Raw genomic sequence first — 14526 nt, forward strand, 5'->3', positions numbered from 1 at the left:
GAGGGTGTAAGTAAAATGTAAAAAATCAGGATTTTTTATCTGTTTTACACTCTCTTTAAATTCTTCTCCTCCTTTTTACTCTCCAAATTGACAATTATTTTAGAACAAACAATTAAAATGATGAATTTCAGATGATTTATGCAATAAGAACAGTTTGGTCACCTCTGGTATGATGTGATGCCACATCATAGTGTCAAGAAATAACATTAGCAAAGAAAAGTGATAGCACAGCATTCCACTGAAAAAGAGAGGAGCCCCGTACAGTCTTGTTTGTCAGTGAGACCAGAACACTTTGTGAATGCAGCTCTTTCCCCAAATAAACTTGTGTATTACAGATAATCAGTAAATGGTAATTTCATCTACTGAGTAGTGGTACCATAAATCCTGCATGGTCCATTCTCCTGATGGCTGGTGCCATCTTTTGGCTGAGATGCAAAATCCTCAGATGTTGCTGGTTATAGAGTTCCTATAAAACTTTCTTTTGGAGCAGCACCAGATTCCTGCTCTTCATTTTCACTTTTTTTTTTCAGCCTGCCAATTGAACTTTGATTTGGTTGCTTACATGTTGGTTCTTTGTCCCAGGTGGTTGAGTTTAATGTAGGGATAATTTAGGGTAAAAGGTGAAAAAATGATATATATTGTAGAATCCCAGGGTGGTTTGGGCTCGAAGGGACCTTAAAGCTCATCTTATTCCACCCCCTGCCATTGGGTAGGGACACCTTCATATTACTGTGTGTTTTTAAACAGCTCATGACCTTGCTATGAGATGAGTAAATTTGGTTTGTGAGATGAAATGTCCTGAAGGTAAAAAAGTTCCTTAAAAATTTAAAATTAAAAAAAATTTTAAAAAATTAAAAAAATTTAAAATTAAAAAAAATTAAAAAAAAAAAGTGTGTAGATGATAGTGTCGAGAGTGCTGTTGAATTCTGGGGGGGATTGTCAGTATTTTGCACAAATGTTACCCATTTCTTCATTTTGAGTTGCTTTTCACTGTTGTTAACACTGATTGCTGGTGACGGGGCATTGTAAAGGTGTGACTGGAAGGCCGCAGTCACGGGTGTTGTTCCCTTCCCCGCAGCCATCTCGTGGTTCAAGGACGGCCGTGCTCTGGCCGTGCCCGCCCTGAGGGGCCGCGCCCGGGCCCTGCTCATCGAGGCCGCGCAGCTCTCGGACGCGGGGCTCTACAGGTGCCTGGCTGCCAACACCGCGGGCACGGCCGAGCTGCTCTACAGCCTGCAGGTCCACGGTGAGTGAGAGCCGAGCAATCCCGCCTTCTGCCGCGGGAACAGCCCCCGGACAGCATCCAGTGCTCCCGTTCCCCCCCTCGCTGCCCGGGCCGGCCGGAACCCACAGCCACAGGGCTTGAGATCCCTCCACCTCCGCCCTGGGCAGCTCTGCCAGTGCCTGACCGCCCTTCCTGTGAAGGTGTTTGTCCTGCTATCGGACCTAAACTTCCTCTGGCACGGCTTGAGGCCGTTTGCTCTCGCCACGTGTCGCGACACGTAGGAATAACACGTACATGCGCTGCCTTTGGTCTCCTCAAGCTTCAGGTCTGCTCAGCAGACTTGGCGTCACTCATCCCATCATCACAGCATCGTGGAATGGTTTGGGTGGGAATGGACCTTAAAGCCCATCCCCTTCCACCCTCTGCCACGGGCAGGGACACCTTCCACTAGCCCAGGTTGCTCCAAGCCCCGTCCAACCTGGCCTTGGACACTTGCAGGGATCCAGGGGCAGCCACAGCTTCTCTGGGCAACCTGTGCCAGGGCCTCCCCACCCTCACAGGAAAGAATCCCATCCCAGTATCCCATCTGACCCTGTCATATGGCAGAGGGAAGCCATTCCCCCTTGTCCTGTCATTCCATGTTCTTCACTCTTTTTTTTAATCAGTGACATTAGAAATAGGTGTTTTGAGTTAGGAAAATGTGCAAAGGGAAGGCATTTCTAGGAAGATTTGTGGACGAGGTCTTTTATTTCAGCAATTTGCAGGGCCTGGCAATGGCTGGGGTTTGTTGTAGATGACTTTGAAGCTCACAGTAGATAAAGGACACAGATGAAATGCTTTTTCATAATCCAAGAGCTTTAAAGAAAAATGTACTGTGTCTAATAAGATGAAGTGAAAGTGTGGGTGTTTGCAGACATGAGACACCTGAGCAAAAGCCAAATTGGAGCTTTTCCACTGATTTCAGTGGTTTTTGGATGTGGCCATAATCCAAAATCTTATCTTTGATACATGCATATGCCTGTAGCTGATTTTCTATCGGAGTCTTCCATGCAGAACTGTGGCCCAAATTTGGCACAGTGTCCCCAGCTGAGATGCACACAGAGTATATAGTTCCTATTAATGTTAATTAATGAGTTGGGCAGTGCATTTCCATTGAATTAATGACTATCAGGGGGGAAACTGATGGCTCAAGACATGGCCAAAGGCAATTAACCCCACCCAGTGATTAATTCCCAGAAATACTTAGAACTGAGCTCATTATTCTAGTTAAATGAAGAATAACCCGCAGTGTCTGCGTGTCTTTTGATGGGTGGCAGAATTTCAGTGGATATGTCCGGAGTTTTCCAGGGAACTAATACTTTCTGACTAAGGCATGGAATTGTAGAACACAATCTGTGCAGTTGCAGGCAGAACTAATTGCATCAAAGGAAGCCCAAGCTGCTGTCCATGAACCTACTTAACTGAGCTTGTGTCCTGCCAGGCTCACACGTGGGGAGCTGCTGGAATTTACCATCGACAGGGTTGTCATCCAGTTTAGTTGGAATTTATGAGTTTGAGAAGAGGAAACTTGAGGTTTTTCCCTCTTCCTAGTGGAAGCAATGACTACTTGAAGGAGAACAGACTCAGAAATGCCAAGAAAGTTGGGCTGCATTTACAGAAAGGCTGCTCTGGATTTCCATGTGGCACTTGGCATCGGGAATGAGCACCTTCCTTGGTCATTACTTATTACTTGGTCTTATTCGGTGATTTCTGTTGTTAATAGTGTTGTCACGTCTTTTTTTGGCATTAAAAACAATGCTTGATATTGCAGGCTTAGCGTTAAATGAAGCCAGGCAGGCCAGCTGAAGGAAGCAGGTGGAATTCCAGTTTAGTATATTCATATGATTTCATTGTATTAATTTTTTTCACTTCTCTCTCCCCACTGTAACTTTCTCAGGCTTTTGAGAACAATGAATGCTACTGCGCTGCATTAGGGGAGCTGTGTGCATCTGTGTGGGGAAAAAAGGTTCTAAAGATTATAAAATCCTGTGCTTTTTTCCTGCCCTTTCTGCTATTACTGAAATGTGTGTAAGAGTAGGGAGAATCATGGAATGGTTTAGTTTGGAAGGGACCTTCAAGCTCATCTCATTCCACCCCCTGCCATGGGCAGGGACACCTTCCACTAGCCCAGGTTGCTCCAAGCCCTGTCCAACCTGGCCTTGGACACTTCCAGGGATCCAGGGGCAGCCACAACCTGAGTTAAGGCTGTTAGAGGTTGCTGAATTTTTAAATGAATCTTATTTTCAGGACAGAATTTTATACCTGTTTTCTCCCCTCACAGAGGATGTGTGTGAGTAGCTCACACCATTCTCATCCCTTTCCTGAAGTGACTTCAAATATTAAGTTTTGTACTGATACTGACTTTTGAGTTTTGTCATCAAGTTATTAGTGGTAGGAGCAAATAAAATTGGTTTGATTTTTCTCAACAAAAGAAACATCTTCCTTTTTTTAATGCTTCTGGTCTCCCTTTCTGACACAGCCCTACAACATTTGCTGGCCTGTGTGCCTGGAGTAAGTGTTTAGAGATGTTCCATTAAGATGTTTGGTGTCATCAGACAGGCAGATGTTATCCAGTCTGAGCTGGTAACTGTTCCCATATGCTCTGCAAGGCCAATTTATCACTCTGTGTATGGACTTGCTTTATGCAGTTTACATGATAAACTCCTTTCTTTAATCCCCACCACTCCTAATGCCTTTCACAAGGTCTAAATGGAGTATCAGAGAAGTTAGAGGGAGTATTTTCTGGCTTTGAGTGGTGGTTCCTGGGTTTCCCAGCTGTCCTCTGGGCAGCAGGCCCAGTCCCACATACCTTGCTCACAGTAGTTCCACTGGAGTTATCTGCCTGCTTATGCAAGGGAAGAGCAGGATTTGGCACAGAGCAAAGAAATGACAAGAGTTCAGTAGGAGTAACATGAGAGAAGAGAAATAACGTCCAAAAGTAGGCGGCACAATGAATTTCATTGTGTTTTACACTCCTAGGGAGCTGTTACAGCTTCATTTTCTGTTTGGTTTTTCAGTGCCCCCATCAATCTCTGGCAGCAGTGACACGGTGACAGTGGTGGTCAATAATCTGGTGAGGCTGGAGTGTGAAGCCAGAGGCATCCCTGCCCCCATCCTGACATGGCTTAAGGATGGCAGCCCCGTGTCCAGCTTCAGCAATGGACTCCAGGTACTGGGTTCAGATCCTGCTGTGTCTGTGCTGTTCCCTCTTGTGGCTGGAGGCTTCCAGGTTTAATGGAGGTCAATAAGTTAGAGGATCTGCAGTGGAAGTGCAAGGCCGCTCGCTCTGGGTTATTGGTGTGAGTTTAGCTCCAGTATTTACTGTGGGAAGTATATTGAAATAAAGTGGTCCTTTCAACTGATTTCATACTGAGTAAGAGTTTGCATCAGCAATTTTCCACTTACTGGCAAGGAGAGGAAATTGGACTGTATTCCTCTGCTGAAGAGATCTGTGGAGCTCAAGATCACATAATAGCTCATTGCATACTATAGTAATTCAGAAAAAAACCCCAACCTTTGATATAAGGAGATATTTTAGAGCTAAAAGCAGAGAGTGTGGTTGCTCTTCTAAAGCTGATTTTTATGATCTGCAAGGGAAGAGGGGAGATTTGTGTTCTGTGGAGACAGCTCAGGGCACAGACTAAAGGTGTCACAGAATGTTTGAAGCTGGGGAGAGGGAGGGATGTCCAGATCCTGCAAACACTTGTGAATGCCAGGAGTCCCCTGTGGACTTGCCTGAGATTAGAATTCTGCTGTTGCAAGTCTGGATCAAAAGAGAACACTGGGTGCAGGGAAGAGTGTGGGGAGCAGGGAGATGGTGGGAAGCAGTGGCAGTACAAGTATTTAATTTTGCAGTGAAAGCTAATAGTGTAAAACGTGAGCAAGGGGAACTGAGGTGTGTCCTGACCGTGTTGCAGGTGCTGTCTGGGGGCCGGGTGCTGGCCCTGCCCAGCGCTCAGCTCAGTGACACGGGGACCTACACGTGTGTGGCCGTCAACGCCGCGGGCGAGAGCCAGAGGGACACCGAGCTGCGGGTGCTGGGTGAGTGTCTGACCAGCGGTTTGTCAGGAGAGCTGAACACTCCAGGGCCCAGACCTTGAGCAGAGAGAGTACAAATGGTCCCAACCCATGATGGAAGGTGAATTGAGGAGGAGGGGTGTGTGCACAGAAGTAAAAATATATTTATGCATATAGGTCCCCATGTATTAAAGCCTGCAGGTGCAGTCTGCTGTCTGTCCTTGAAGAAATATTATTGCAATAGTGACTTTACAAGTTGAATACATAGAAGCTCATTTACAAATGATAGGAGAAAATACATGTTTGTGTAAAAAACATGTAGATCTGCCAGGTGAAAGATATTATTTTGGCCAGAGCTCAGTGGTGTTTATTGCAGCAGAATGAGTCACTGTGAGTTCCCCATCCAGCTCTGCAGTTCCCATCCCATCCTCAAGCCTTGCCCTGCCTGCCTAAATGGTGGGGACTTTTATAGTGCTAATAGTGACACTGCCATGAGCTCTGTTGGGCACAACCAGTCAACTTGGTCTCTTCCAAGGAGAAGGAAATAAATCTTTTGTACTTGGTCAGTTTTCCAGATTGTGTCAGTAAGTTAATTCTGAAATCTCATTGTCTGAACTCGTATAAGTTCCTCCTCCCTTCTGATTTGGACAAGGTTCTCAGGCATATAGTGGGATTGTTGGGGTGTCTGTGCAGGGCCAGGAACCGGACTTTGATGATCCCTGTGGGTCACCTTCCAGCTCAGGACATTCTGTGATTCTGTACTTTCTTGTAACTTGTGTAAGTTTTATCCTGATTTGTTTGTGACTTGTATAAGATGCCTTTTCATATTCATGGAATCCCAGAATGGTTTGGGTTGGAATGCACTTTAAAGGTCGTGCAGTCCCACCCCCTGCCATGGGCAGGGACACCTTCCACCAGCCCAGGTTGCTCCAAGCCCTGTCCAACCTGGCCTTGGACACTTCCAGGGATCCAGGGGCAGCCACAGCTTCTCTGGGCAACCTGTGCCAGGGCCTCCCCACCCTCACAGGGAAGGATTTCTCCCCAGTATCCCATCTGACCCTGTCCACACTGTCCTGTGGCAGTGGGAAGCCATTCCCCCTTGTCCTGTCCCTCCATTTCCTTATCCCAAGTCCCTCTCAGCTCTCCTGAAGCCCCTCAGGTACTGGAAGGGGTTCTGAGATCACCCCATACTGTGCTCTCAGAGCTTGTTGTGCTGTGCAGGTTCTGAGGAGCCTGACCTCCTGCCCGAGGGATGCCAGGAGCGCTGCCAGGGAGCGGGACTGGGGCAAGTTTGGAGTTTCCTTGGACAGCTCAATGACTGTGGCCACCAGTGAAATGAGGATGAACGATGATCTGCCATTTGTTTTAGAAATTTTGCGGTACCAGATGTGGAGAGGGAGTTTTGGCATTGCAGCACCCTTGTGTTTTTGCTTCCGCTTTCAGTGGGGCAGTGGAGAGAGAACTGGTTGGACTGTGCCAGTCTCCAGCGTTGTGGCAATCCCGAGCACGACCCTGGAAAACCTTGCAAGGAAAGTTAGAAGTCTGGATGTTTTCCAAGTCAGGGATTATTCAGTTTTGAGTTTGGCCTTCAGAATTGACTTCCTTGGTTAGGATACTCCCAAATCATGGTGACTTTTGCATCTGCAAGGGGCAGTTCAGAAATCCAGGACTGTGCCATGGCAAGTGAGCCAGGTTAGCCTAGGCTGGAACATTTTATGTCCAGAACAAGGAGTATCAAGGTCTGCTTTGGTGGAGGTGTGTATGTCTGTGTAGCATGGCACAGATATGTTTGTCATTCCTCTTTTGTTTTTCGGGAAGCTCTGTCCATTTTAGCCGGATGAAATGAAAAGAGTTAGGTAGGAGTGGTGTATGTTTAAAATTAGTGTTGTATTAAAAGCTGGCCGGGTTGAGCTCAGCTGCAGGGCCAGCTTGAGTGAAGCTGTCACCAAAAAACAGTATTGCTCTTCAGACTTGTCTCATAAGGGCAATCTAATTAAGAAGCCACAGGAGGAAAATAATTTGGAGTGCAGTTGGAGCTGAGTTGGTTGGAAATGTGTGGTGTGCTGAGCCAGGAGGTGGAACAATTTGGGTAACTTACAGTTACCATGAGCATAATTAGATTAATTTTAAACCCCGTTCCTTCAGAAATAAATGCTTCAATGTCCGTCTCTCTCTGTTTCATGAACTCAGTTTCCTTTTGAACACATTTCAATTCATTTAGCAGAGAGGAAAAGTAATTGGTGGAAAAGTCTTTGGAAACAAATTTGCCTTCTGCAGGAATGGATCAGCTTCCAGCTCTCAGTTCCACAGCACTCATAAAGAATCTGGGCCTTTGTGAGTTCTACAAAGAAAGAAAGATAAACAGATTTCTTTTCACTTACTCTATTTCTTATCCACAGGGACCAGGCTTTTCCCTAAATTATTTCCAAACTGTGAAATCAGCAGCTCTGCTGAGAACTTCCTGGGCAAGGAACACAAAGCTTTATTGTCAGTGGGCTTTTCCAGGACACCTCGAGAGCTGTGGGCACCACTCTGGGGCTCGTTATGATCCAGTCACTTGGGTTCAGAGGGAAGCTCGGGGTGTTCTCACTGTCAGTCCCTTCTCACCCCAGGGTTTTGTGCAGTCAGACCTGCAATGTCTGGAGGAATGGGTTGCAAAACTGAAAAGCAAAGGCAATGTGACAATAAAGGTTCTTATGTTTGGCCTTGGTCAACTTTCTGGAGGTAATATTTCCTCTGTTGTCTTTTCGACTCCAGCCATGAACACTTTCCCCATGGAAAATTGCTGACTTGCTGTTCCAGGTTCTCAGTTGCTTTGTTTTTCTTGTTGTGGAAACACAAAATTTAAAAATGGGAGGGAAAAAATGTGTTTTCTTAAATCCTGTTCAAGAACAGCTAATGGGCTTCCACTTAAGCGTCCAGTGGTTTTGGGTTGTTTTTACTTCTGCACAGAAACCTTCCGTTCTAAAAGCTGATTTTGCTCCTGTATAATTGGGAAATAATAGTGTAATAATGAGGTTATCACTGAAACTGCAGGACAAATCTAAATCTAGTGCTCAGTGCCAACAACTGCAATAATTAGCAGATCCCACACAAAGCAGATAGACAGACTAATTGTAGATTATGACTTGATGACTAAGTCATTAACACATTGATTTGCTTGCCAACCACCTAAGTTCTTATTCTGCCATCTGCATTTGGCCATCTGTAAGTCAGATTTCTCCTTAAGGCCAGCTATCCTTCTTGGCACTGTCTGGACCAACTTAAGACATTTTCAGCTTCTGGGGCTGATTATTATCTTGTGAGCCTTTTCACTCAGCAGCTCTTTTTCTTTTAGCAGGAATGCATTCCCCATCCTTTGTGTATTGGGGATTTTCCTTTCTAGCAAAGTTTCAAGGTGTTTTTTTTAGCTAGTCCTGATTTCTCTGTAGCTGATACCTCCCTAGTGTGTGTCTTGTGTGGAGGATATTCTGTAAGTAAAGACATTACTCTAATGCTTTTTGTGATACAAAGGAGACTTCAGTTGTGTGTCAGAAAGGTAGCAACTGTTATTTTTGCTAATTGAAGTCTGTTAACTCCATATTATGTTTATGTGGGGAAGCCTTCAATGTAGAAAGATCCTTTGTGATAGGACAAGAGGAAATGGCCTCAAGTTGCACCAAGGAAGGTTCAGGTTGGACATTACGACAAATTTCTTCACTGGAAGGGTGGTCAGGCCCTGGCACAGCTGCCCAGGGCAGGGGTGGAGTCCCCATCCCCGGGGGGATTTCCAAGCCCTGTGGCTGTGGCCCTCGGGGACAGGGGTCAGTGGTGGCCTTGGCAGTGCTGGGAGGTGTCTGGAGTGGCTGATCCCCGAGGGCTGTTCCCAGCTGTGCGATTCCATCGCTGCAGTGCCCCCGGACATCGCGGGCGAGGAGCAGAACGTGTCGGTGCTGGCGAGCCAGGCCCTGGAGCTGCTGTGCCAGAGCAACGCCGTCCCCCCGCCCGTGCTCAGCTGGCTCAAGGACGGGCGGGCCCTGCTGCAGAAGCCAGGGCTGAGCATCTCCGAGGATGGCAGCGTGCTCAAGGTACACTGGGCAGGCCGGGGGGCTCTCCTGGGGAGCTGCACCCGCTGGAGATGGGACAGCGTCGGGCTCTCTGGGAAAAGAGAGTCACGTGGGAGGAGGGAGGGAGCTCAGAGCCCTGCCTGTCTGGGGACACACTGGGCTGCATTAATACTCTGTTGTTAATATTCAGGGAGACAGATGTAAAAATAAAATTGAACCCTGAGCCCCCTGTCCCTGCAAGTTTCCCATGTAAGGATGTAAGGAGAAGAAATGCAGGTTTTCCTTCCCCCCAGATCGAAGGAGCTCAGGTGCAGGACGCGGGCCGGTACACCTGCCAAGCCACAAATGTTGCTGGGAAGACCGAGAAGAACTATAATGTCAATATTTGGGGTAAGACTTATTAAAATTGTGATGTGAGACACCAAAACCCTCTCTAGTTCATCAGCACTCAATTGCTGAGGCTCCTGCAGGGGGATGTTGTTGTGTTTGCTGTACTTGAACAGGCCCAAGTGCTCACATTTTTCAAATTGCTTTAATTTAGTTCTAAATTAATAGCAGCTACTTCCTAGGCCTTTGTTGGGCTGGGTCTGCATGCATGAATAGTTAGAGCTGTAACTATGGAATGGCATCCCTGCCCACGGCAGGGGGTTGGAATGAGATGATCTTTAAGTGTCCTTCCAACCCAAACCACTCTGTGATAACCAACTGGGTTTGTATCCGTAGCTTAAATGCCAGTTAAAGTAACCTACCAACCTTCCACTCATTTAAATGCTGAAGCATGGACTTTCAGATAAATAAAAGCTGCCTTACCTAGATTTATTTGCTCTACAAGGTTATCAGTGCTGAATCATAAAGACAGCTTTAGTTAAATTTTTTGTGGCTCTCTGATGAATGTGACTTAAGACATTATTTTAATAATTGATTTTTGAGGTTTTTTCCTGCACCATCATTTTCTCCCCACATGCAAATTGAAATATCTCTTTTTTGCTATTATAAATCAATTTCTTGCTTTGAAATCACACGACTAAAATTATCTAAAAGGGTTGTAACAGTAAAATCACAATTTTTAGAACAGAATTCAATTCTGTCATTATTGATTAAAAATAAACATTCATGGCATTTAAATTAGGGGTGGATATTGTAGCACTGTGCCCTTTTCCCATGCTGAAGCATATACCATTTGCTGTGTGTGTCAGCCTCTTTTTTTTTAGTCTCTGCTGTTTCCATCTGGTGAAAATGGTTTCCTTGTTCCTAGAAGGCATCAGAGGAAAAACATTGGTCCCTTTTATCTGCAGCTGCTTTAGAGTCCCAGAGCTGTAGAGCAAAGCTGTCCCTGTGCTGCAGGAGGGTGTTTGAAGGGATGGGGTCCGTACCTTGGATGTGGCAGCCAGTGTGCTGATGCAGGAAAACTTCCAAGGAAAACCATAGTCTGAATTTTAAAGGTCTAGTGATGATCTCTGCAGGTTTGCTGGCTGAGCCAGGCTCTCAGAGTTGGAGTCAGTTGACAGTCCCCAAACCAGCTTTGTTCAGTGACGCCCATTCAAAGGCAGCCCAAAATAAAGCCTGTGCATGCAGCAGACCCTGGAAGCTGGAAGGATGGATGCAGTCATTCCCAAGTGTATTATTCCCTGCCTAGGGCCTGGTTTGCATTGTCAGCAGGAGGATGCAATCCTTGTCATTGCTTCAGAGCTGAGTGGGACAGATTTGTCTGAGGGTCGTTTGGGGTTTCCTGCTGGCAGATGAGGTGCTCTTTCTAATGCTGCAATTACTTGGCATCTCTCTGCAGTGTCCCCCAGTATTTCTGGCTCAGATGACAGCTCTCAGCTCACAGTCACTGAAGGGAGCATGATAAGCCTGATCTGTGAGTCCAGTGGCATGCCACCACCCAGCCTCACCTGGAAAAAGAACGGTGGGTAACCATCCATTGTCTGTTTTATAAAGCCAATGGGATAGTTCTGACCTGAGGGTTATTCTTTTTTCACTTGTGCACGTTTTGGATGGTGTGTTCTGAGGAGCTAAAACATGCAGGGATCTGCACAGTCCTGATGTGGAGCAAAATGAACTCCAGGAGTAGATTATTTCCTTCTCTCTAACTCACCTCTGCTTGGATTAGGTGTCAGTATTCCTAAAGGAGTGCAAGAGAAGCCCAATGCAGAGATTCCTGAACTGACAGAGAAATGGACTGTGAAGGATTTAACCCCTCTCAATGTGTTTATTTACCCAGGGGCAGCAGGACAGCACAAGGTGTCCCTGCCCATGGCAGGGGGTGGAAATAGGTGATCTTTGAGGTCCCTTCGAACCTGAACCATTCTGGGACTGTAAGACTTGTTTGTGATCCCAGGCAGCAGAGCTGGGACTCACTGGGAAGCCCTGTGGAGTTGAGGGTCTCTGCCCTGTGATCCACTGCACAACAGACAGATCCTCTGAGTTATTTTTAAATTTGCAGCCAGGGTGTCCTGCCAAGTGACAAAATGCATCGAGTTGTGATTGCTTTTGGGCTTTACTGGACTCTTTCTCTCATCCCATCTAAGAGCAGACTACACACCTTTTTGCCTTAGGGGTTAAAGTAACATTGCCAAACACCTTTTTATGAATTGCTAGACAAAAGCAGGGTTTTTTTTAGCACATTCTTTTAAACATGGACACTTCTGGACACAGAATATAAGACAAAATAAGGTGTTGTACTCTTTCAGTGTGGTAATTCTTTTGTTGTTAATCAATCTTTCCTAGATCTGTGTTCATCTAGGCTGCACATTTCAGTGTGGTGTATATCTATACTTTAAGTAATTTTACCTCGTGGATAGAGCAGATTTTAATTACAAAACACTTTTTCTAATGCATAACATTTTCAGGGAAAATGAAGTTTATCAAGTTCTTTCTAAACCCTGTCTCTTGGAAGCTAAAAAGGATTCTGTGATACTTCCTAACAATTCATTCCAAGACCAGCATGTGTACACTTCAGTGGTGGGAAGGGCACTTAAACCTGTTGGAAAGCCTGGAAAAGCAGTTACAAAGGAGGAGTAGTAGATTTGTCAGCACGTTCGACATTTGGTGCACTTTGTAGAGAAGATTTTGAATACACAAGAGGGAAATGAAGATTGAGCTTGTAAGAATGATCCATGGCAGGTGCATTCCTTCTGTCAGCAAGTCCCCTTGTGATTTGGAGAGGTGAAGATTCAGCATCTGAGGTCTCCGGGACTGAAAAATCTGCTCAGAGAATGTGCTGGTATTTTGCTGTCACATTGCTGCTGAGGATTCCCTGGGCAGGAGGCTGTGCACGTGCCCTGTGTGACACACACACAAGTGGGGTGAAAACTAAATCAGATGTTTCTAAGCTTAGAAATTGTCCAGGTGAGACGATTCTGGACTGAAAAAGGAGTTACATTTTATTGAAAGTGCTGAACTTTGTGCTCAGTGGAGGTGTCCAGCACTCAGGGAGGATGGGAGTGAGTCACTGTGCTTTAGCTCAGGGTGCTCTGGGCCGTGGAGTCAGCAGTTAACACGGGGAGTCCTTGGAATCTCCTTGGGTGAAGTTCCTGCTGTCTGGGAAAACTCTGACAGAGCAGCTGTAAAATGGGCAGCTCTGCAGCTCAGTTCTTTTGAAGTGAACCAGTGGACTTGACAGCAGGTGACACATTTGCTCCTTACCCTTTCCTGTGGCTGGATCTGAGAGAAGGTGTCTTGCAGGCTCTCCCCTGGTGCCGGAGCTGTCGGGAAGGGTGCGGGTGCTGTCTGGGGGCAGACAGCTCCAGATTGCCATTGCTGACAAGTCTGATGCTGCATCTTACACCTGCATTGCTTCAAATGTGGCTGGGAGTGCCCAGAAGGAGTACAGCCTGCAGGTGCACAGTGAGTACCAGGAAAATCCCCATCGTATTTGCTGGTTCTGCAGTGGTGTTATGGAAGTGTGGTCAGTGCAGTGATGTTGAGCTGCAGGGTTTTCAGAGACCGAGGACTGGCTGTGGGACAATTTCAGGGTAGTCCAAGAAGAATGTTAAGTAATTAAAATTTTGGCAATCTGAACTCAGAGCGTGACCAAGACGTTGCAGATCCCTGTTGGAAGTGTGTGATTCCAGGGCTGTAACCTTTTAGGTAGCATAATGTTTCTTGTCTCCAAACTGCAGCAGTGATGACAACTAACTGAACTGAGATTTCCCTTTGTTCTCTTAGATTTTACTGTATTTTGGTCAGGAACAAAAGGAGGTATTTCGAAACAATCCCATGAAAAAGAAAATCTCCCAAAATCAGTAGGGATTGACAGCGTTTGGGGCCATCATTTTTGATTTGATTTTTTCTTCCTGTTTGCATTTTTAGAATTGCAAGTTAACATTTAAAAAAAACCATTTTCACTTTACGGGGTGGAAGGAGGGAAGAAGAGATTATTTGTCTGTTCTTGGGCAACCTTGCTTGTTATTCTGTTGAGAAGCAGGTGAGGATGCTGAAGTGTTGCTTCCAGTTGACTCTGCGCCGTGTTTGTTCTTCCGTAGTTCGACCAACTATCCTGAACAGTGGCCCCCACCCATCCGAAGTGGTGGTCACCCAGGGCAGTGAGGTGTCCCTGGAGTGTGAGGTGCAGGGCGTTCCTGAGCCAGCAGTGACGTGGATGAAGGATGGGAGGCCCCTGGCTGGGGGGGACGCGCTGCTGCTGCGCGGGGGCCGCGTCCTGCGGCTGGAACGTGCCCGCCTGGCCGACACCGGCCGCTACCTCTGCGTGGCCTCCAACGTGGCCGGGCTGGCTGACAGCAAATACCACCTCAGTGTGCATGGTGAGCCTGTGCCAGGGGGGCAGGGGGCACAGGGACAGCCACATCCACCCAAGGGCGTCCAAACAACAGTTGTTTGTGCAGCTCAATGCATCTGTTGCATGGAGGGGGGGGCAGTTCCACTTGCGGGTCACTGGTGCAGTTTCAAAGGCAATGTTATAAAAATCCAAATTCAATTGTGTAATTCCTGAATATTTTAAAATCTTAGCGCTCTCTCTGTTAATATCAACCTACCCCCAGCTGCTTCATCTGCCAAGGTAACCAAGATCTGGTACCATTTTATATGATATTGGGGTGAGTGTCATGATATTTTACTGTGGGAGACAGAAATTAAGGTTTAACGGAGACCACCCTGCTAGTGGCCACCACCACAGGGGTATTACCTGGGGACAGCCAGGATCACAGGGATCTAAGCATCAGGTTCTCTGATTTTACA

At 46.5% G+C, this 14526-nt stretch overlaps 1 protein-coding gene across 2 annotated transcripts in view; it reads left to right on the forward strand.

The window, feature by feature from the left end:
• HMCN1 (hemicentin 1) overlaps positions 1-14526 on the forward strand; it is a 162728-nt gene that overhangs the window by 84456 nt on the left and 63746 nt on the right. For both annotated transcript variants that reach the window (XM_027704511.1, XM_027704512.1), the window contains 8 exons: positions 1079-1246; positions 4282-4433; positions 5182-5305; positions 9173-9348; positions 9621-9717; positions 11114-11236; positions 13015-13176; positions 13815-14093. In XM_027704511.1, coding sequence (XP_027560312.1) covers positions 1079-1246; positions 4282-4433; positions 5182-5305; positions 9173-9348; positions 9621-9717; positions 11114-11236; positions 13015-13176; positions 13815-14093 — 1281 coding nt within the window. The remainder of the gene's footprint in view (positions 1-1078; positions 1247-4281; positions 4434-5181; positions 5306-9172; positions 9349-9620; positions 9718-11113; positions 11237-13014; positions 13177-13814; positions 14094-14526) is intronic.

The sequence above is a fragment of the Neopelma chrysocephalum genome, unplaced genomic scaffold (assembly GCF_003984885.1).
Source record: "Neopelma chrysocephalum unplaced genomic scaffold, ASM398488v2 Primary Assembly neopelma1_281, whole genome shotgun sequence".
Classification (NCBI taxonomy): domain Eukaryota; kingdom Metazoa; phylum Chordata; class Aves; order Passeriformes; family Pipridae; genus Neopelma; species Neopelma chrysocephalum.